Here is a 24,349-nt window from a genome sequence, read left to right on the forward strand (position 1 = left end):
GTACTTCCCACTCAATTTTGCCATAAATCTAAAGCTGCTCTTTAAAAATTTTTCCCATTGTAAAGTAGGAGGGTAAAAGCCAGGCACTGTCACACCTGTAATCCTAGCTACTCAGGGGGCTGGCATCTGAGGATCAAGGTTCAAAGCTAGCCCAAGAAAGAAAATTGTGAGACTCTTATTTCCAATTAACCACCAGAAAACCAGAAGTGGTAGAGTACTAGTCTTAATCAAAAAGAGATCAGGGACAGTGCCCAGACTTTGAGTTCAAGCCCCACAACTGACCCCCCCAAAAAGTGGGGGAGTGGGTGTGGAATACATCACACAGGAAATAATGGCAGGAGGTAAAAAGATCACAAGAAGGAAAAAGAAGTTGGGCAAGGTGGCTCATGCCTGTCATCCTAGCTACTCAGGAGGCTGAGATTTAGGGATCACGGTACAAAGCCAGCCCAGGCACTACAAGGAGGCTGAGATCGAGGGATGGTGGTTCAAAACCACCCCAGGCACCCAAGAGACTCATATCCAATTAATCACTAGAAAATAGGAGGTGGGGCTATGGTTCAAGGGTAGGGCGATAGCCTTGAGCTGAAGAGCTCAGGGACAGTGTCCAGACCCAGAGTTCAAGCCCCATGACCCACAAAAAAAAAAAAAAGGGAAAAATAGTTGTATACCTACAGCAAATCAAATTCTACAAATTGAAAGGGTAACTACCAATAAGTCTTCTGGCAAGATTCTGATAAGGATTATATTAAACCTTTCCCAATTCATTGACTGGAGGAGGAGGAGGAGGAGGAGGAGGAGGAGGAGGAGGAGGAGGAGGAGGAAGAGGAGGAGGAGGAGGAGGAGGAGGAGGAGGAGGAAAATAGGAACATACTGAACCCCACCAAACCACAAACATGCCATTTTACAATTTAACCGATTATGACACTGTATATATTACCTTTGTCAGTTTCTATCTTCAGTTTTTTAGACCCAGATTTCTGGATCCCTTCCAGTTGGTCAGATTTAATCAAATCAGTAACTTCTCTCTTATCCACAAGATTTGAATTAGCATTATCCATCAAAGGAATGTAAGTAGTTGCATGAATAAGGGGTTCATCTACCAAGGCTGCAATTAAGGTTCAACAAGATTATAATTACTAGAGGTTTTATAAAAGTAATTAAACATGCAAGCCTGCTTAAAATTTAATTTTAAGTGCAGCTATGTTCCAATCTCTATTTGTGCAATTTAGCTTTAAATTCTTTGTCAAATATCAAAAGAGCCAAGTGCAGGTAGGTGGTTCACACCTGTAATCCTAACTACTTACAAGGCTGAGATTTGAAGAATCAAAGATTGAAGCCAACAAGGGAAAAAAAATCCCTGTGTAATTTCAACTCCAATTAACTAGCAAAAGGTCAGGCTACAATGTGATTCAAGTAGTAGAATACTAGTCATGAGCAAGCTTAAGCTGAGAGTGTAAGGCCTCAAGTTCAGGTTCTGGTACTGCCACCAATAAAGTCAAAACACTCACCAAATTCAAAAGTACCAATACAATATCCTTATTTTCTAGTGAATCATTTAAATCATCTAAAAAATGAATAGTACTCATCCCCTGAAAATCTTTTACATTTCTTACTGTCTCTGGGGTTCTGTCGTTGGGTTTTGGGTTTTTGTTTGGGGGTGGGAGGTGTTTAGTGTACCAGGCCTCATGCTTGCTTAGAAAAGCACTTGAATCATTCATTCCCTTTTGGCTTTAGTGATTTTTGCCTAAGGCCGGCCTTCTATAGTCTTCCTACTTAGTGTAGATGAGCTGTCACTAACTTTTTCCCCAGGATGGCCTACAACTGCAATCCTCCTAATGTCTGCCTGCTAAATATCTGGGATTACAAGTGTGTATCAACACATTTGGCCCATTTGTTTGTTTTGGAGACATGGCCACGCATTTCAAGCGGTCTTCAAACTCATGATTCTCTCCTGCTTCAGCTTCCTGATGGCTAATTTCCAGACTTGATCCTCATTTTAAATGTGAAGACCACAATACAAGTTTGAACACAAAATCTGATACCTGTTGTTTAAAGACACAAATTTCTACACACAGGTGGAAATTTCTCTACACTCCAATCTATCTATCAAAGCTTCTATAATTCCCTCTTACTTAAAATGGATATTTAGTATTATCAAGTATATTCAGGCAATATTTCTCATATCTGATAATTTTAATGCAAATAAAATTTCACCTTCTTCCCTTCCATGTTTACTATTTCTAAGCACTAACCGATATCACCACCCAATACTACTTGGAAAGCATTGTTTAATGGACATGAAGTTTAAAATTTTCTCTGGAAAAATTCTGAAAATGTAACAAAGCTTTGTCCCTTTTAACAGGATGCTTGTCATACCAACATGCAAACTGTATACTGAAATGATCAAGGATGAAGGATAATGCTAAATCTACCTAATATCATCAAGTATAATCTTAATATTATATTAAGTATAAGTATCACATGTGTTTTCTCATATTTGAAAAACCAAAAGGAAAAAAAAATAACAACTTGAAAGTAGAAGAGGGACTTTAGAGAAAAGGAAAGTGACTAGGGGAAAAGGAGAGAAGAAAAGGCACAAGAGAATTATAGGGAGGGTAGATATAACAAACATGTGACATTTGCATGTATGTAATGTCACAGTGAAACTCATTAATATGTATAATTAATGTGTCAATAACAAAAGGCTAAATGGAGAAAAAATTTAAAGTATTTCTGAACGATTTTTCTTTTATAAAGTTTATATGCTATTTTTCTCAAAAACTAAGAATGAGAATAATTAATTACAAGGCATAAGTGTCAAATCTTACCGCAAATTTATAATTATTCAGCGGTATGTGTTAAAGCAAAACAAAGCTATAATGCTAAAGAGAAAGTGAGTGATTCATATTAGAATTTCAATTACATGTAACACACATTAAAACTGGAAATTCAAAATCATGTAAGGTTTCCAAGGTTCCTCTCCTAATTTACTTCTCTACTATTAACCTTTATTAGGTGTACATATATGTATTTCACCATTTTCTGTCTTCTGTTTCTTTGATGAAACTTTCTTCTTTCCTGATCCACCTTCTTGTTTAATCTCTTGATGGAAGGGTAAGACTTCTTGTTTTTTTGAAGGTGTCATGAGCGTGTCTACCTTTTTCTCTGGGTCATCTTTATTAAACATAAACAAAAAAAAATCATCATAGCAAAAAATAAATACATCAGAAAGGTTTTAATTAATAATCAATGTCTCTTACAAATGGTTTACCATTAAAATCTGAATATCTGATATTTAACTCTCAGCAAGAACTTTTCATTACAGCTTCCTTATTCTGCTATACTAGTTTTTCAACATACTTGCCTCTTCTTTTGTATCTCAATTCCAGAGCATTACCAATCCTACTCAGCCTATAGTAATTAGGACTCTTATCATTTAAAAAGATTTACAATAAAACCCTCCTTACCACTATAATTCCCAACCTCTTACACCCATTTCTTTCTATAGATGGAAGTTTGTACTTCTTTTCCATCAATCAACTTTCAACTAATTTGGAAACCTTTTTTTAATCTCTTACTCCATAAAAGAATTAAATCAGGTCTCCAGTGTCCCAAATGCTATATATTATAAGTAATATCCAATCTTTATTTCACAATTGTTACAAGTCTTCATGTCTTTCTTAAAATTCCTCTCCATTATGCTTAGTGAAAAAGCTTCTAAAAAGGCCAAATACTGTATAATCCTACTTGTATGATGTTCCAAATGTAGCTGAATTCACAAAGACTAAAAATACAATAATGGTTACTTGGAGCAAGGGGACAAGGAAATTTCGGTCTAGAGATTCAGCTGGAGAAGACCAGAATTTTGAAGAGGCTACAGAATGTGAATGTACTGATTAACACCACAGAACTTAACAGAGGAGGGCCCACCATCTGAATAAGAAGGCTGCATGTGGTAGGGCTTTACTTGTCATCCCAGCTACTCAAGGAGGATTCCAGTCCAAGGCTGACATCAGGCAAAAAATCTAAAACTCTGACAATTACCACAGAAAGAAGGGGAGCAAGGCTGGAGGCTGGCTCAAGTAGTACAGCACTTACATAGCCAGCAAAATACACTGATTTAAAACCCCAGTCTTGAAGGAAGGAAGGAGGGGAGGGGAGGGGAGGGGAGGGGAGGGAAGGGAGGCAGGCTGGTTCATGCCTGTAATCCTAGCTACTCCGGAGGCTAAGATTTGAGGACCAAGGTTCAGATACAGCCTGGGCACAAAAGGATCTGAGACTCCTTTCTCCAGTTAACCTGTAGAAAACAGGAAATAGGACTTGGCTCAAGGGTAGGTTAGTAGTCTTGAGCTGAAGAGCTCAGGAACATCTCCCAGGCTGAGTTCAAGCCCCATGACCAACCAAAAAAAAAAAAGAGAGAGAGAGAGAGAGAGAGAGAGAGAGAGAGAGAGAGAGAGAGAGAGAGAGAGAGAGGGAGAGAGGGAGAGAGGGAGAGAGGGAGAGAGGGAGGGAATATATATATACATACACACACATAATATATATATATATATATATATATATATATATATATATATATATATATATATATATATTCTTGGCCTTAAACCCAAGTAGGCAACAGTTAAGTAACTTACAGGCTGCAGTTTGCCAATCCTGACCTGACAAATTACAAGATAGCTTTGATCCTGTCTTCACCTTTAACTGCCTATCCCTATTATAATGAGCTTGGTCATGTCATTCTTGATTTCATAAGCTTTAACTACCTCCTAAGTACTATATCAAATACTGCCATATAAAAGCTGTTGTCACAAGTTCTACCAAAGAACTCCACAAACTATAAATCTGGCCGTGTAACTAATCTGCCTGAAAATCTTCACCAACAGTTTATCTAAGAAGTCCCAGCTCTTGAAAAGATATATATAAATAATCAAGACCTAGCTACTAGGTTCATTTTAGGCTGGAAATAAAACACATTCTACATACAACTCCCTCTGTGCTATTCTGTCAATGTGGAATAAAGCCCATTTGCTTACTGAAGTGATTCAATCTTGAAGATGCAGCTCAGGCTTCCTCTTTGACTTTTATCCTTACCTCTACTCCTCTACCCACCCCCCCACCCCCCCACCCACCCCCCAGGCAGTTCCTGTAAGTAATAGCTGCTTTGCTTCCACATTTCTTCCATACATCTGCATACAGAACATTTTGTGACTGACTCAGATTTTATCTTTCTTCTTCACTTTACTTTTTTCTCTAAAACCATTCTTGGTCATATCTATAATCAACTTAACATTCTTGAAGATGAACAAATGAGGTTTAAGTATCTATAATCAACTTAACATTCTTGAAGATAAACAAATGACGTTTAAGCTCTTTCATACAAAGCATATTGTTCCCAGTTCCACATATCACTTGCCATTTTTAAGGTCCTTTCCATTGTGAAGTTATCCTTTGATATCCATTTGGAAATTGGTTCCAGAACTGCCCCGCAAATACCAAAACTACAGATGCTAGCTAAGGTCTCTTACGCAAAGAGTGTAACATTTACATATAACTTATGCCTTTCTTCCCATATACTTAAGGTATTTTAAAATACCTAATAAAATGTACATACTGCAAAAATGGCTCCTATAGTATTCAACGAGTAACAAGAAAAAGCCTGTATATGCTCAATAAAAGATGCAACTCTTACTTGACTATTTTAAACTGATGGTTAAATCTGACAGTATACAATCTGTGGATACAAAGAACTGACCTTACCTATACCTCCCTAGAGTCCCCATCACAGCCCTCCCTGACCGTCAAAAAAGTTACAGTCAAAAGTTACTCAAACTTGAAAATTAATTCCCAGAACTTTATACCCTAAGTAGCACACTTTAGAATTCTTACACTGGTTTAGATATACCCATAGTATCATACTAAAAATCTTATGTATTTTTGTGTTTAACCCCTGGGGGTCGAACTCAAGGCCCGGGCACTAACCCTGAGCATCTTTTGTTTATGGCTAGTGCTCTACCAGTTGAGCCATAGCTCCTTCCAGCTTTTTTGGCAGTTTATTTGAGAAAAGAGTTTCACAGACTTTCCTTGAAATGCACTATTCATCTCTATAGTCCCAGTATCTAGTAAAATACCTCACATAAAACAGATATCCCTGGGCTGGGAGTTTGGCCTAGTGGTAGAGTGCTTGCCTAGCATGCACAAAAACCCAGGTTCGATTCCTCGGTACCACATACATAGAAAAAAGCCGGAAATGGTGCTGAGGCTCAAGTGGTAGAGCTCTAGCCTTGAGAAAGTCCAAGGACAGTGCTCAGGCCCTGAGCTCAAGTCCAGGACTGGCAAAAAAAAAAAAAAAAAAAAAAAAAAAAAAGAACAGATGTCCCAATAAATGTTTGCAAAACCAATGACAGGAAAAGTATCTTTACATCTTTAATTCCTATCACAAACTAGAAAACATTAGTTCAAAATTAATGAGGTAGCTTCTGGATGCTGCTAACTACAGGTCCCTAGTTTAGTAAAACCGCCATTTGATTCATAAATGTCCATAAAGTCTTTTCAATTTATATACAATTTTTTTCCTAATTTTCTTTTCGTTTTGTTTTTTGTGTTGTGACTAGGGGATTGAACTCAGGGCACTGTGCTCTGCTCTTGCATGGCTTGGGGAGTTCTACCACTTGAGCTATATCTCCACTTCTGGCTTTTTGCTAGTTAATTGGGAATAAGTGTCTCATTGACTTTCCTGCCCAGGCTGGCTCTGAAGTGTAATCATCAGACCTCAGCCACTTAAGTAGCTAAGCTACCATTACAATTGGGAGCACACAGCTTTTTCTGTATTTCTAATGCTCCTTCATAACATTACTAATTTCATCAACAATACTGATAAAGTAAACACATAGTAACTTGAATTCTCAGACTTAATACAATCATGCAATAAAGCTAAATAGATTACAATACCATTTCCATTTTTAGACTTCTTCTGCCCTGGTTTCTTCTTTGAGGCAGATGCTTCAGAGGGTGGAGTAGGCTGTTTTATAATTGGGACAGGTTCTATTTTTTTGCCAGGAACCTTTGATGCATCAATATCTTTGATGACCTGTTCTTCAAGCAAAGTTTTTTGTTTCTTTTCCTTCTTCTTTCTTTCCCTGACACCACTTGAAGTTTCAACCACATTCAATGGAACAGGTACAACTTGTTCATCGTCTACAGCCAAAGCATCAGATAATTTAAAGTCTCGAGGTACATTCTCAGAATCAGATTCGTGAAGAGTCCCATTCTGAATTTCTTTCTTCTTATTTTTTTTCTTCTCTGCCTTCTTTTTATCAGTTTTTGTAGGAATAAGCTTTTGTTCTCTTTTCTGTTTTTCAAGAACTTCATCATATAATGTTTCTTTCATAAAAAGCCAGAAGAAGAGGAAAATTACTGTGACAACTACTGAAGGAATAAGGGCAATAAAATATGTTGATTCATAAAACTCCATGGTGCCTTTGTTAACATGAACCTGTAAAACCTAAATGGGAGGCAGGGGAGGAAAAAAAAAAAATCTTCAGTCAAATCTTATAAAAATCAAGCCATACATAAAAACCATTCTTTCAAGCGTCTTTTTCCCTTTTATTGTATGGCACTATTGTATACTACTTACCCACTTGTGAAAATAAACAGGTACTGAATACTACCACCAACACACTGGACAGTCATTAAAAGTCCTAAGCTTTTAGTTTAGGGGAAAACAATTGAACAGGATCATTCAAGGCCATCACTTACTGCATAAAACAAAACACTGTATATCCAAAGGCAGCCATCGCAGCCCTATTTAAATGATGAAAAGCAAGCAGCTTTTCCTTACCAAAAGCACATCGGCCTCATTCATATTAACTGTTAAAAGAAAAAAAATGTGATCTGAACACCTAGATCTGCCTTGAATATAGATATATCCCTCACCTCAGGAATAGTTTCTGCTAAAATTAATTCAAAGCAAAAAATGATTCTCATGTTGAGTTCTACATACATTATCAAAATGGACAAGCGACAGGTAAGTGGCCTGTATTCCAAAGTTACCTCAGATATGTTGTAGAAAGGATATATAATACAGATACACTTAAACCTTAGGACATGCTTAGGATAAAGACTGTTGGCTTTTGAATTTTTTAATGTACACAAAAAACTGAGAATTTCTAAACTTTCATATGAACTTTTGAAACTGGTTAAAGGAAAACACATCAAGACATAGACAATAACTTTCTTACAGCTTAGGAAATAAAAGCAAAAATTGACAAAGAGGGTAGCATAAAATTAAAAAGTTAATCTGAGCTACATAGTGAGACCCTGACTTCAAAATGTATTAAGTTCAAGAATAGCAATTAAGCTGGACATGGTGGCTCATGCCTGTAATCCTAGCTACTCAGGAGGCTGAGATTTGAGGATCTCGGTTCAATGCTTGCCTGGGCACGAAAGACCCTGAGACAATGATCTCCAATTAACCACTAGAAAACCAAAAGTTGTACTGTAACTTAAAGCTATGGCTCAAGGGGTAGGGCGGTAGCCTTGAGCTGAAGAGCTCAGAGACAGCACCCAGGCCCAGATTCCAAGCCCCAGGACCAACAAAAAAATAAATAAAATAAAAACATCCAGGTTTATATTAAAGTTATATACATATGAGAAAAGGACAATGTATTTTGAACATGACAAAATAAAGTAAATCCCTTATTAAAGGGCTGTGTCTTTGTTCTGGGGTTTTTGTGTGTGTTGGCCAGTCCTGGGGCTTGAACTCAGGGCCTGGGTACTGTCCTTGGGCTTTCTCAAGGATAACACTCTATCGATTGAGCCATAACACCACTTCCAGCTTTTTCCGTCTATGTGGTATGGAGATATCCAACTCAGGGCTTCGCACACACTAAGAAACATGCTACTACTAGGCCATGCTTTCAGCTCTAAGGTATCTTTTAAAGTTTACAAGTACAGGGGCTGGGCGTTTGGCCTAGTGGTAGCAGGGTTCAATTCCTCAGTACCACATACATGAGGGAAAAAAAAAAAAAAAAAGCGGGAAGTGGCTCAAGTGGTAGAGCCCTAGCCTTAAGAAAACCCAAGCACAGGGCCGGGAGTTTGGCCTAGTGGTAGAGTGCTTGCCTAGCATGCACGAAGACCCGGGTTCAATTCCTCGGTACCCCACATACATAGCAAAAAGCTGGAAGTGGTGCTGAGGCTCAAGTGGTAGAGCTCTAGCCTTGAGAAAGTCCAAGGATAGTGCTCAAGTCCTGAGCCCAAGCCCAGGACTGGCAAAAAAAAAAAAAAAAAAAAAAAAAAAGAAAAAGAAAAAGAAAACCCAAGCACAGTGCACAGGCCCTGAGTTCAAAGCCGAGGACTGCCTCCCCCCGCAAAAAAATTTTCCAAGTACAGAGCTGGGCACTAATGGTTTACAACTATAATCTTAACTACTAAGGAGGCTGACATCTGAGGACTGAGGTTTAGAAGCCAAGCCCAGGAAGGCAAATATATAGGTTCTTATGTCCAGGTAACCATCAAAAATCCAAAAGATGTGTTTCAAGTGGTACAATACCAGCTTTGAGCAAAAAAATTAAGGGACAGTGCCTAGACCCTGAGTTCAAGCCCAGTGCCAACACACAAAATATTTTTTACATGTATATTACATCTACATTAAGAACTTTTTTGTCAGTTGTAGGACTTGAACTCTGGGCCTGGGCATTGTCCCTGAGCTCTTCAACTCCTTGAGCCACAGTGCATCTTCCAGTTTTCTGGTGATTAATTGGAGATAAGAGTAGGACTTTTTAGTGCCCCAGCATTATCCTCAGATCTCAACCTCCTAAGTAGGTAAGGTTACAGGCATGAGCCACCATACCTGGTTACAATAATTTAAAAAAAAAAAAAAAACAGTACATTATACCTACAAGCTTTAAAGAACAGAATTTGAGACTTTACTCAAGTGGTAGAGTACTGGCCACAAGCAAATAAATAAACAAGCAAACAAATAATAAAAGTGATGAGAAAGCTTGAGACTGCATTTAAGACAATATGAGAAAAATAAAAGTCTAATTCTACAAAATCAAGAAAAAGAAAATCTGTAATAACAAAGCCATTAACCAGGCTGAGCATGGTGGCTCACGCCTGTAACCCTACTCAGGAGGCAAAGATCTGACACCACGGTTCAGAGTCAGCCAGAGCACTAAAGACCTAAAAACCATGAGACTCTTAGCTCCAATTAATGGCTAAAAAAGGGAAGTGGGGCTGTGGCTCAAGGGATAGGCCAGGCGGTAGCCTTGAACTGAAGAGCTCAGGGACAGCGTCCAGGCCCAGAGTTCAAGCCCCATGACCCACAAAAAAATAAAATAAAATTTTAAAAAAGCCATTAACCATTTTGAGAAACAGCCATCAAAATATAAATTTACATAAATTCTTGCTTCAATCACAACTCCAAAGCATACTGGACCAGAGTGCACAATAAAAATATCTTTAATATAAAAAGGAGGCCAGGAGTTTGGCCTAGTGGTAGAGTGCTTGCCTAGCAGGCATGAAGACCCAGGTTCGCTTCCTTGGTACCACATACACAGAAAAAAGCCACAAGTGATACTGAGACTCAAGTGATAGAGCTCTAGCCTTGAGAAAGTCCAAGGACAGTGCTCAGGCCCTGAGCTCAAGCCCAGGACTGGCAAAAAAAAAAAAAAATACATTCAAAGTAACCAAAAGACAAAATCATCCAAAAAATCAATTTCTCAGTTAATTCTATGACTCACATCTTATTAAACACATCTTAAATTACTTCAGCAATATTCACTATCACAATCTTAAGCTAAAAATAATTTCTGTATTACCATAGCATCACTTGAAATGTATGTGTGCACAGGTGCATGTTCAAGTTTATGTTTCATAGCTGGTGCTCTACCACTTGAGCCACCTATCGTTCCAGTTCAGTCTTTTTGTTGGTTAATTGAAGATGGAATCTCAGACTATTCTGGCCATGCAGTCTTTGAACCAATTTCACATCTCAATATCTGCTAAGATTTCAATCATAAACCAGTAGAGCTTCTATTTATTTAATCATACTTATTTTTTTCTTTTAACGAGACCATAAAAAAATCAGTTTAAACCAGTTCCTCTAGGAAACTAAAACCAAACGGCACAGTTCATAGTAGCTGAAAGTTACATTGGTATCTTTCATACTTCTGTTTACCCATCAAACCCAAACTAGCTCATTTTCTCAAGAAAAGTCATTATTGACTTACAAATACTTCCAAAGGAGATAATCTAGCTAAAAGTTTAATCTATAAAGATACCTAATTTATGATTACATAATTAGATAAATCGAAAAGTTTAAAGTTTTAATTATCAAGGTATTACTTTTTATTTTCCTTTTGCAGTGCTGGGAGTGTAACCCAGGGTTTCAAAGTATGCTTGTCAAGCACTACACTGAGCTAACACCCACAAGCTTCTAATAATTCCTTGCAAATGGCCAATGCAAATCAATACATAAAATCGGCTTCTAAAGACCAAGCAATGTAAGTCTTCAAAAACTTTTTTTTTTTTTTTTTGCCAGTCCTGGGGCTTGAGCTCAGGGCCTGAGCACTGTCCTTGGGTTTTATCAAGGCTAGAGCTCTACCACTTGAACCATAGCACCACTTCTGGCTTTTTTCAATTTTTGTGGCAGTGAGGAATCAAACCGGGGTATTCATGCATGCTAGGCAAGCATTCTACCACTAGGCCAAACTCCTAGCCAAGTCTTCAGAACTTTAAAAATCAATATTAAAATATAAAATTCCTACCAGAAGTGTAAATCGGCTATACTACAAAACGAACCTTTTTGTTCCCTAAAGTATATTGTGACCTATCATTACTTTCTGAGTTAAAAAGGGCCATCTAACCAACCATACCCTCCAACACTACATTCAGCTACATGATCAACCAGCCTACTACTCAAAACAAAAGATAAACACCTCCTGTAAGCCCCTTTTATTTCTTCAGAAAGATACTAGACAGAATCTTATCTTCATGTAACCTTTCCCTGTGGTCCTCTCTATCCTAATTACCAAATATATCCCAACCATACTACCACAAGGTAATCCTAATAACTGATGCTTATTCTCAAGTTACCAACAAACAGAAAACTTGCTTCAAATCTGAAAAAGCTGACATCCCTTACGATTTTAGCTGAAGTATTAAAGGTGAGCATAACAGTCTGATACAACATATCCAATTAACCAGCAAAACTGTCTGACTACAGTTAGGGCTCAAATGGCAGACTGCTAGCCAAGACAAAGAAAGGCAAATGAGAGCACAGTGTTCTAGTGCCAGCAAAAAGGAAATTAAACCAATACATTATATAAATCTAGTATGAAATTTGAATTCAGGGCCTCTTGCATTGGTACCCTACCACCAGTTCTGCATTTTGCTGGTTAACTGAAGATAAGTCTTGTAGACTTTTCTGCCCAGGCTGTCCTTGACCCATGATTCTCTAGGTATCACCCTCCTGAGAGATATGACTTACCAGCACCCCAAATTAGGAGAGAAATTATCTTATTAAGGTTATACTTTATGGAGCTAATTTCATTAACTGAATTTCTACATCCTTAAAATTGGCTTATTTGGAACATTACACATAGCACTTTCAAGTTGTGACTGCTAAAATCTACCTTACAGACAACAGAAATAGGACTCAAGAACCTGAAAGCTGATCAGTACCAAAAATCTAAAATATGGCCACACAAGTAGAAGGCTATCTGGCATTCCTACTCTCAACTGTCCTTAGAAATCATCTGTTCACAACAGCCTGTTCAACTCTGCCTTAAACAGATTATACACAGCTTGTCATGATCCTATATATCATGTTTTCTTTTAACGCTTCTGCTTTCCTCACTATTAGAAAATGCTTAAGTTATAAAGGAGTAAAAAAATAAAAGTTGATTGGCAGGGAGTTTGGCCTAGTGGTAGAGTGCTTGCCTAGCATGCATGAAGACCCAGGTTCGATTGCTTGGTGCCACATACATAGAAAAAAAGCTGGAAGTGTTGCTGAGGCTCAAGTGGTAGAAATCTAGCCTTGAGAAAGTCCAAGGACAGTGCTCAGGCCCTGAGCTTAAGCCCAGGACTGGCAATGAATGAATGAATGAATGAATGAATGAATGAATGAATGAATGTTGAGAGCCTGTGTGATCCTAGCTATTCAGGAGGCTGAGATCTGAGGATCGCAGTTCAAAGACAGCCAGGGCACTAAAGACCATGAGACTCTTATATCCAATTAACCACTAGAAAATAGGAAGTGGCCCCTTGGCTCTAGGGCTAGGGTGGTAGTCTTGAGCTGAAGAGCTCAAGGACAGAACCCAGGCACAGAGTTCAAGCCTCAAGACCAAAAATATACAGATAAATAAAGCCAAATAATATTGGTGAATTCCACTAACTAAAAAATGGAGGTGAAACAAAAACTCTCTACTATAATCAGTTACTATTAAAAAGTCATTTCAATATTTCTTTATTAGAATGGTTTTGCTTGTTTTTCTGATTGGAGGCATTTGTGCCGGACTAATGCTTGGGCACAAGTACTGTCTCTAAACTTTTTAGTTGGAGGCTAAAGCTGTATTACTTGGGCCACAGCTCCATTTCTGACTTTATGGTAGTTAATTGGAGAGAAAAGTATCAGACTTTGCTTCCCTAGATGGCTTTGAACTGTGATCCTCAGATCTTAGCCTCCTGAGTATTTAGGATTACAGGCATGAGCCACTGCCACCAACCTAAAAAGGGCTTTCCAGTCAGGAAAACCCAATGCATATTACAGAATTCTGGTTTTGGCAGAACACTTGATCAAATAACTCAGATATCCCCAGAGACAATACATTAAATCTTGAACATACCTGCAGAGTAGCTTAAATTGAGAAGTATTTTTAAAGTTTTAATCAACTATTTCCCAGAGCTGCCAATTAACAATGTAGAAAACAACTTAATCATATATCAAAAGATTGGTCTTAGCCTAATATTTAACCAATTATTTAAATATGAGTTTGCCAGTTTATAAATGTGTTGAACACAAGGATGAGAAAAAAAGCAAAACAAGTGTTTCATAAAACTGAAGTCAATTGTTTCTTTGTTTTCCTATTCTTTATAGTTATCTAGGTGAAATACCAGGGATTCCAATAGCATATCCCAGATAAGTATTTCATTAAGTTCTATAGAATTGCTCATTTAACCACTTTGGGTCAGAGCTGCTCTTAAGAATTACTTGTGGCTGGGTGCAGTGGCACATGCCTGTAATCCTAGCTACTCAGGAGGCTGAGATCTGAGGATCATGGTTCAAAGCCAACCCAGGCACTAAAGTCCATGAGACTCTTATCTCCAATTAACTACTAGAAAACGGGAAGTGGTGCTCTAGGGGTAGGGCAGTAGCCTTGAGCTGAAGAACTCAGGGACAGCACCCAGGCCCAGAGTTCAAGCCCCATGACCGACCCCCCCCATACACACACACAAAAAAGAATTACTGTGTAATTGTTAACTGTATAACTAGCTGGGTATGTGTGTGCACCAGTAACAGGGCTTGATCCTGGGGGCTCTCAGTCTTCTCTAGCTTCTATGCTCATAACATGCTCTACTACTTGAACCACATTGCCAGTTCCAATGTTTTGCTAGTTAGTTGAAGAATCTTTGTCTCACCTCTTCTTCGGAGCGACCTAGCTACCTACGGAGGTGGCTGCCATCTCCTCCTCGGCATCATGGCTGCCCTCAGACCTCTGGTGAAGCCCAGGATCATGAAAAAGAGGACCAAGAAGTTCATCCACCACCAATCAGAGCGATATGTCAAGATTAAGCGAAACTGGCGGAAGCCCAGAGGTATTGACAACAGGGTCCGGAGGAGGTTCAAGGGCCAGATCTTGATGCCCAACATCGGTTACTGGAGCAACAAGAAAACAAAGCACATGCTGCCCAGTGGCTTCTGAAGTTCCTGGTCCACAACATCAAGGAGCTGGAAGTGCTGCTCATGTGCAACAAGTCTTACTGTGCTGAGATCGCCCACAATGTTTCCTCCAAGAACCAAAAAGCTATCGTGGAACGAGCAGCCCAGCTAGCCATCAGTCACCAATCCCAATGCCAGGCTGCGCAGTGAAGACAACAAATAGGTAGCTCACATACCCCTTTTATTTGTGCTTACATAAACCACAAAAACTGAAAGAAAAAAAAAAAAGAATCTTTGTCTCAAACTGCAATCCTCAGCCCTCAATCTTCTAAGTAGCTAGGATTACAGATGTGAGCTACAGGCACCTAGCTGACTTTTTTAAAAAAAATCATTAATGGTTGCCTAAACTCATCCAAAATATTCTTTAAAAAAAAAAAGAGAGAGAGAGTGGGAAGGAGCTGAGGAACCAATGGGCCATGCCAGTAAACTTAACTACCCAGGAGGCTGAGATCTGAAGTTCACAGTTCTAAGCCAGCTTGGGCTTAAATGTCCATAAGACATCTCCAATTAACTACCAAAGCACCATAAGTGGGGCTGTATCCAGTTGCAAAGCAAAAAAAAAAAGTGGCTATGGAAACAGACCAGATAGCCTAGGACAGATGAGCAGATTTTTAAAAAGTGGTTTCTATACACAATGGGATCTTACACAACCATTAGAAAGAATATCTGCAGGAAAATGGATAGACATAGAACAAATCATGTTAAGCAAGTTAAGCCGAATTCAAGACAGACAAACTGCATGTTTTCTCCCATATGCAGAAATTAGATCAACTATACACCAGGACATAATAAATTATACAGGACTCGACACATACACAGAGAGACCAAAGGAAATTCTTAGAGGATGAGTACAAAGGTGCAATGCTATGTGCTTCTGACCATATAAAATATTACTTATCAAAATGAGCTCCAGGAAATGGAAAGGAGATTTTTTTTTTTATCTTTTTTGTAAAGGACAAAGAATGAACAAATGTAACAGTGGTACTGAAACACCATATTGAAAATGAATCATACAACTTGAGGGCAGGAACAGGAGGGGAAAGAAAAAAAACAGGAGACTGCGAAGGAAGGGGTGTCTGTGCAAAAAGAAATATACTCGTCACCTGATTTATAAAACCAACACTAACCCCTCTATACCTCACGTTTGTAATAAAAAAAATGTTAATTTAATAGTTTGTTGGGTTTTTTTTTTAAAGGAACTAGGTGCTGACAGCACATGCCTGTAACCCTAGCTATTCAGGCAGCTTAAATCTGAGAATCTCAGTTCAAAGCCAGACTGGGCAGACAAACCTAAAAGATTTTTTATCTCTAATTAACCAGTAAAAAAACAGAAGCAGAAGTATGGCTCACGTTGTAGAACAACAACTTGAGCAAAAAAAAAACAAGTAAAAGTCTTAGGTCCATACAGCAAATAAAAAAAGGCAAGGCCCAGATAGTAGAAAGCACAAGATCCTGAATTCAAGCACCAATACTTCCAAAAAGGAAGAAATCTATTATTTTCCACAATAATTTTAAAAAAATAAGAATAAATAAAAATAAGCAGGATGACAATGGTTTATGTCTGTAACTGCTACTCAGGAGGCTAGGATCTGGAAGATCACAGATTTAAGTCAGCCAATGTTTCCAATTCATTAGCAAAAAAAAAAAAAAAAGGCCTGACTGCTGGAAGTGTGGCTCAAATGGGAGAGCACCAATCATGAGTAAGCAAGACCAGTGAGAATACATGGCACTGAGTTTAAGACTGGCTATGAAAAATCCAGTCTGAAGGACAAGAAGAAAAAAAAGAAAGAAATCAAAAGAGCTAAGTCCTCTTTACAAAGATTTCAACCTCAACTTATTATAAACATCTAAGTCAAACTGGAAGTTATTATAATTCCGCATCCATCAGTGAATAATGAACTACACTAAGAATTTATAAACACTAAAAATTATAAACTTGAGTAATTTACATTATAGAAATTCAAAGCTGGGCACAGTGGCTCATGTCTGTAATCCTAGCTACTCAGGAGGCTGAGATCTGAGGATTACAGTTCAAAGCCAGCCCGGGCACTAAAGACCATGAGACTCATCTCCAATTAACCACTAGAAAACCAAAAATGGTGCTATGGCTCAAAGGGTAGGGCGATAGCCTTGAGCTGAAGAGCTCAGGGACAACACCCAGGCCCAGAGTTCAAAGACCCCCCCCCCAAAAAAGAAGAAAAGAAATCCAAGTATTCGGCCAACCCCAGGTATCTAGGATATGAAAAACATGTAAAATATTGTAGGACACACTTCAAACATGATTTCTCCAGTAATCTAGATAAACGTAAGTCAATACAGTATAAATGAATTTAAATGTGTTTGGATATTAGAAGATTTAAGGAAACAGCTCAGTGTTCAACAACACAGTATTTGGAACCCTAGAGAACTTTCAATTTATAGTTTGTTCAAGCTTACTTCAAAGATAACCAGATCAATCATACAGATTCCATTCAGAATACATACACTGGTGATCAACAAGGTTCACAGGTAGAGATACGAAATTAATATTTTAAACCGTTTCTGCTCCAAACATTCCCCTAAAAAGTTTCACCTTTACAATGCATTCCAAATTCCACTTAATTACCCAAGCTAATGGAAAGAAGGACAGGAAGCAAGTGAAACAGAAGACTGATCCTTTTCAAATCTCAGGCCATACATTCAAATCAAGTAGAGCATTGTCTTAGTTCAGTGATAAGACAAGAATTCTCAGCTCACAGTGTTAGATTCACATAGACAAGACAGGAAGTAAGCGTATAAACCAACACATATCCTAATGCCAAATGAGTGATAATGCAATGAAAAACTTAAGGCTAGAACAAAAAATAGAGATGGGCCGGGAATTTGACCTAGTGGTAGAGTGCTTGCCTAGCATGCATGAAGACCAGGGTACAATTCCTTAGTACCACATACATAGCAAAAAGCCAGAAGTGGTGCTGAGGCTCAAGCGGTAGAGCTCCAGCCTTGAGAAAATGCAAGGACAGTGCTCAGGCCCTGAGCTCAAGCCCCAGACCTGGTGACAAAAAAAAAAAGGAGGAGGTATGCTTTTCAGGTAGTGTGATTAGATTGCCTTCTTAAGATAATAGCTAAGGGCCGGGAGTTTGGCCTAGTGGTTAAAGTGCTTGCCTAGCATGCATGAAGACCCGGGTTCGATTCCTCGGTACCACATATATAGAAAAAAGCCAGAAGTGATGCTGAGGCTCAAGTGGTAGAGCTCTAGCCTTGAGAAAGCCCAAGGACAGTGCTCAGGCCCTGAGCTCAAGCCCAGGACTGGCCAAACTATGAGACTCCAAGGATTGGGAATTTGGAAGCCTTTCTCCCAAAATACTCTCAGCATGGTGAGAGCGTCTTGAAAAGGTCAATCAGTCCTGGCTTGATAAGAATTCAAATTTCTGCCAAGTGCAGTGGCTCACGCCTATAATCCTAGCTATTCAGGAGGCTGAAATATGAAGATCACAGTTCAAAGCCAACCGGGGGACTATGAGACTCTTATCTCCAATAAACCATTAGAAAAACTTTGGGGAAGTGAGGCTGAGGCTTAAGAGGGAGGGTGGTAGCCTTGAACTGAAGAGCTGCCCAGAGTTCAAGCCCCATGACCCCCCCCAAAAAAATTCAGATTTCTATCCATCCTAGGTATAGGTGAATTCAACCCCAAACTTTCTGGGAACTTGGGAATACACAAAAGCCTATGCAAATTTTAAGTCATTTACTGCTTACTTCTACTAAGATAAGTCATTTGTCACTTAAGATTGTAACACGATTGATGCTTGTCACTTCAAGAATACTGTAACCTCAATTTCTGCACATATGCTCCTGTAACCTACTAAATAAACTACCATGGCAGAAGGACCTTGGGCACCTGAAGCTGGCCAAAGGATACAGGTCCCCTGGTACCACAAACTTCAATTCCATGGTCCAGTCTCTGTACTGCCTTGTCCTGGGTTGCAGCGAGTTGCTAAACACAAATTGACAATAAAAAGGATGCTTGGAAACTAAAAGAACCACAGACGATCCATTGCTTTCCCATATAACTAAAACATTCTATAGCAGATTTTAAGTAGCTTTAAGGATTCTGTCCACTTGGAAAGCTTCTAAATCTTCAAATTTAAGTCACTAAAAGTCAATCCTCTCACTGAAATCTTCACAACCTTAGCTTAACTTTCTTACACATTAGACAAAGCTCACTTCCCACCCTCAAAACAGTATTTCTTTGCAAAACAGCTCACTGGATAAAAATGACCTCTAAAATCAAAATGTTTACATACAGTTCAGGCTCCTCCTTTCATTCTCTGTATCTTAAGGAAGACTTCTCAACTTGTCTTCCTAGTTTCTAGCAAAAAGAACCTATCTCACAGGATTGTTCAGAGGACTAAACATGATACTATACATAAAATATTTACAGAGGCTGACAGCAAGTAGGCACTCTAAAGTTAGCTATCATTTAGGTAGTAACTACTAATTCCATAAGTCCTTAGTTAATGAGCCTCAAGCAGATTAAGATAGATAAGCTCACCCAAGCAACAAAAGAAACTGACCAGCAAAGCCAAATTCAAACCCAAGCAGCTCTTCAAACTCCCTCACACTACTCTGGAAAAAAAAAAGAAAAGGAATATAAACAATTCACTTGTTGTATTTAGTAAACAAACCACTTTGCTGAAACCAGATTTAACCAAAGTTCAAAAGTTCTCAATTAGCCTGTCACCTCTCTCAAAAACCAAAAATTTATGTAAGCAACATTCTGCTACCTGACACACAAACTGTTATACTACCTTCCATCTTCTGGACCTAGATACACTAGTTTATCAAAGTCATTATTTCAGGCCACCTAAAGATTTTTCTCTTAGTGTTCAATTTCCTCCTTATAGAAAATAACATATTCTTTACACTAATGGTTTCCCAGTGATTTACGTATTTTTTTCACATCAGAACATTCAGTTAACAAAAACTGAAAGGAGAAGCAATGCAAAACCATTTGTTCCCAACTGTTCAGGTGTTGCTGCTTGCCTCTTCATATACCTTCTGTTTACTTTTCAAGGAACTAGAACCACAAAAAGTACACAGAACAAACAGGATGTGACTCTGAATATCTCAAATATATTTTGAAGACTTTATTCACTCTATATCATCAAACATAATCTGTTAGGTCAGATACCAAAACCAAATTCTCCACTAAATTCATCAACATTTTCTTTCCTCCTCTTCCCCTTCCCATCTGGGGCTTGACCTCAGAGCCTGAGCACTGTCCTTGGGCTTTCTGAAGGCTAGCACTCTATCACCTGAGCCAAAGCATCACTTCTGGCTTTTTCTTTCTATGTGGCACTGAGGAATCAAACCCAGGACTTCATGCATGCTAGGCAAGCAATCTGCCTTAGCACTGGGCCACATTCCCCACCCATTTTTTGTGTCAGTTATGGGGCTTGAACTCTAGGCCTGGGCACTGTCTCTGAGCTCTTCAGCTCAAGGCTAGTGCTCTACCATTGACTCACAGCGTTACTTCCTAAGTTCATTAACATGTTTAAATGTTACAAACTAGGGGAAATTTTTATAATGAAAGCTTTCTTATTCCAGGACTGGAGATATACTCACGCACGTAACATTCAAGAAACCCCGGTACTTCAAAAGAAACAAGAAAAAGTGTGTGTATATCTGTGTGTCTGTATGTATATCAAGTAAAAGAATGTGAAGAATATAGGGGCCGAAAGCATGACCTTGAGAAAGCTCAAGGACAGTGTCCAAGGTCCTGAATTCAAGTCCCAGGACTGGCAAAAAAAAAAAAAAAAAAAAGAATTCATAAGCGATGTCTATCTTTTCTATGTGTCCTTCAAAAGTTAAACCCTGGGATATACCTTCATGGTTTTAGCCCCTTTTTAGAAAGATCTTTTTTTTTTTTTGGCCCATCCAGGGCTTTACCACTTGAGCCACAGTACCACTTCCGACTTTTTCTATGTATATGGTACCAAGGAATTGAACCCAGGGCTTCATGTATGCTAGGAAAGCACTCTACAGCCAAGCCAAACTCCCAGCCCTGTAACATCTAATTCTTAAAATGCCTCTCTATAACATAAGCTAATTAAAGCCTATAAGCTAACAGGCTTATCAACTGACTTGGGGTTAAGTTTTTAGAAACAGTACATCAAAGAGAAGAGACAGATACTAAAAGAGAACACAGAAATATCTCACTATGGGCCCGGAGTTTGGCCTAGGGGTAGAGTGCTTGCCTAGCATATAGTGTGCAATTTCTTGGTACCACACACATAGAAAAGCCAGAAGTGGTGCTATAGCTCAAGTGGTAGAGCTGTAGCCTTGAGAAAGCCCATGGGCAGTGCTCAGGCCCTTAGTTCAAGCAAAAAAAAAGAAAAAGAAATATCTCAATGTAAATAAACTAAAAAATGTCTTTTCATAATGCTGATCCTGCAAAGGTTCAATACTGGACTGCCTTTATAAAATATACACACACACACACACACACACACATATATATATATATATATTTTTTTTTTTTTTTGGTCAGTCCTGGAGCTTGAACTCAGGGCCTGGGCTTGAGCCTTCTACCACTTAAGTCACAACACCACTTCCCCCTTTTTCTGTTTATATGGCCCAGAAGAACCAAACCCAGGGCTTTGTGCACGCTAGGCAAGCACTCTACTACCACTAGGCCACATTCCTGGCCTGCCTCTGTAAATCTGAGGTATCAGTCAGTACATTTAACTAGATTTTTCAATAGGTCTTGCTATATTTCTCTCAGTGTACCTCGGTACATTAAGTAGAACACCTTATTCTCTAAACGCGCCTGATAACTGAGACAGTCTGCTGAGAGCTACAAAATTAGAAGACACATTTCTAACTCAAGGTTGGGGTTGGCACCTGAACAATAGACTCAGCTAAGGAACTAAATTTTTTTTCAAAACATTAACCATTAAGCAACACCTCTCATACTAAGGTCCATTGCCAAGACACACAAAATACGGGTCGGATCAAGAGCTGGGTCGCTGTTCCTGAGTCTCATTTGGCGTTTGGCCGAACTACAGGGACTGGCAGTGGCTGCCCAGCAGGCGAGGTAGCGAGCCCACAGCAGCAGGGCTGAGCCAGCCTGGAGTCACTGCGGGAGGGTCAGGGGCCTCGCCTGGCCTCGCCCGCCTCGCAGGGCTCGCAGGGCTCTCCGCCAGGCATGGTCCACACCGCGGGTGGCAGTTGCTCCAACCGTAGCTTCCCGGGCGCCGCTTTGCTCCAGAGGCCTGCCCAGGGGAGAGGCCGTCGTCCCGGGGAGGCCGGCGCGGCTCCAATGCGGCCTCCAATCCTCCCGGAGGGACTGGGGGACGTCCAGCCGCGGGAGCGGGGGGCGGCGGGGCGGCGGGGCGGCGGGGCGGCGGGGCTCCGGGCCTCCGCCCCGCACGCCCCTCCACCCCCGGCCCCTCGCCCACGCGGGCCGCCTTCCCGCGCCCTGCGCCTGCTCCCCGCGAGGTCCTGGACGCCCCAAATCGCATCGCTGGCAAGTGGGGGTGCGGGGGGAGGGCGCGGGGGGAGGGCGCGGGCCCGCCGAGGAAGACACACCCCTCGGGACGGGAGGGACGGCTCCGCACGGCTCCGGTCCCGGGTGGGTCTTCCCTTGACCCCACCAAACTCTCCCGTCACGCCGCTTTCCCGTCTCCGACCGCCCCACCCACTGCGGCCGAGGGGCGCCACCGGGGACGGGAGGGAGGGGCAGCGCGCGGCGGGCGGGCCGGCGCCGGTGACCCACCCGGAGGATCCCGGGTCGGGTGGAGGAGAAGCCGGGCGGCGGGCGGGCGCCTCCGGGCCGCCCCCACTCCTCCCGCGTCCCTCCCGGGGCCTCGGGCCGGCTAAAAATAGTGCCCCGGTCACGCCCGCGGCCTCCGGGCCGCCCTCGCCCTCGCCCTCGCCCTCGGGAGCCGCCTCAGCCCGCCCGGCCCGTCCCCGGCGTCCGCGGCCTACCGGGCGGGCTCCCTCAGCCGCGCCCCCCGCCCGCGGCCCTTCCCCGCCGCCCCGCGACCCCGCGGCCGGCGCCCTCACCCTGCGCGGCCGGGAGAAGACACACTGCGAGGAGCGGCGGCGCCCACGCCGCAGCCCGGCCGCCCGCTCGGAGGCGCCGCCGCCGCCGCCGTCGCTCAGGTGCCGCCGCCCGCGCCGGCCCGCAGGAAACGGGAGGCTTCGGGGCGGGGCGGGCTCCCGGCGTGCGGCGTCGGCGGGCGGCGGCGGGCGGGCGGGCGCGGGGACACGCCCCTTAAAGGGACAGGCTCCCGCCCCGAGCGCCCGGGGCCCGGCCGCCCCCAGCGGCCCGCACACCCCTCCAGTTCCACGCGGGCCCGCACGTGGCTGGGATCTCCCACACCGCCCGGCCCGGCCCGCGGGTCTCCTCCGGAACCACGCCGGACCCCTGCTCCGGTGCCTGCGCTGCGAGGGGCTCGGCCTCGGTCCCCCAACACCCCGTCCTCCCTTCCTCCGCCTCTCCTCCCTTCCTCCCTCCTCTTCCTCCCCTCCCCCTTCTCTCCTCTCCTCTCCTCACCCACCTTCCCTCTTCTGCCTCCTTTCCTCTCTCCTCCTCCTTCTCTCCTCCACTTCGGTCTCCACTTCCCAGGGCTCCGCCCCTGGGCGGACACCGAGCTCCCTGCGCCCCCTGACCCCCCCCTACACACAGCCTGGCTTCCCGGGGTCTCTGAGCCCCGCCCCCTGCCCCCCCCACAGCTTAGCTTCCCGGGGTCTCTGAGCCCCGCCCCCTGCCCCCCCCACAGCTTAGCTTCCCGGGGTCTCTGAGCCCCGGCCCCGCCCCCTGCCCCCCCCACAGCTTAGCTTCCCGAGGTCTCTGAGCCCCGGCCCCGCCCCCGGCCCCGCCCCCTGCCCCCCCCACAGCTTAGCTTCCCGGGGTCTCTGAGCCCCGGCCCCGCCCCCGGCCCCCCCCACAGCTTAGCTTCCCGGGGTCTCTGAGCCCCGCCCCCGGCCCCCCCCACAGCTTAGCTTCCCGGGGTCTCTGAGCCCCGGCCCCGCCCCCGGCCCCCCCCACAGCTTAGCTTCCCGGGGTCTCTGAGCCCCGCCCCCTGCCCCCCCCCACAGCTTAGCTTCCCGGGGTCTCTGAGCCCCGCCCCCGGCCCCCCCCACAGCTTAGCTTCCCGAGGTCTCTGAGCCCCGGCCCCGCCCCCGGCCCCGCCCCCTGCTCCCCCCTCCCCCCAGCCGGGTCCCCAGAGCCGCGGATCTGGACTGCCGCCGGCTGTCCTCCCAGGACGCGGAAATGGATCCTTTCTGTAACGGAGCTTAAGGGCTCCCGGGTGCCCTGCGAACAGCCGCGCCACTCCTTCAGTGAACCAGAGTGAAACTTTGTGTCACTTTCCAGGCCCCGGGAGACCAAGTATCATTTTAGAAAGGAAGGCGGCACGGGGA

The 24,349-nt window shown here is 42.4% G+C and overlaps 1 protein-coding gene and 1 pseudogene across 23 annotated transcripts in view; one reads left to right on the top strand and one right to left on the bottom strand.

Moving 5' to 3' along the window:
- Ktn1 (kinectin 1) overlaps window positions 1-23,559 on the bottom strand; it is an 84,616-nt gene extending 61,057 nt beyond the window's left edge. For 10 of the 23 annotated variants that reach the window (XM_090344978.1, XM_090344998.1, XM_090344995.1 and 7 more), the window contains exons 1-4: window positions 22,988-23,127; window positions 6,952-7,504; window positions 3,007-3,174; window positions 938-1,105 (exon numbers count right to left, since the gene is read on the bottom strand). In XM_090344978.1, the coding sequence (XP_090201104.1) occupies window positions 938-1,105; window positions 3,007-3,174; window positions 6,952-7,474 (859 nt within the window). In that variant the 5' untranslated portion in view covers window positions 7,475-7,504; window positions 22,988-23,127. Of the gene's footprint in view, window positions 1-937; window positions 1,106-3,006; window positions 3,175-6,951; window positions 7,505-21,749; window positions 21,941-22,987; window positions 23,128-23,484 lie in introns of those variants that run through there. The other 13 variants (XM_090344997.1, XM_090344992.1, XM_090344991.1 and 10 more) reach the window with 5 other exon arrangements.
- LOC150055042 (large ribosomal subunit protein eL32 pseudogene) lies at window positions 14,667-15,104 on the top strand (annotated as a pseudogene).
- Window positions 23,560-24,349: the final 790 nt, after the last annotated feature.

This window comes from Megascapheus bottae, chromosome 14 (genome assembly GCF_031878675.1).
Source record: "Megascapheus bottae isolate mThoBot1 chromosome 14, mThoBot2.hap1, whole genome shotgun sequence".
Taxonomy (NCBI): domain Eukaryota; kingdom Metazoa; phylum Chordata; class Mammalia; order Rodentia; family Geomyidae; genus Megascapheus; species Megascapheus bottae.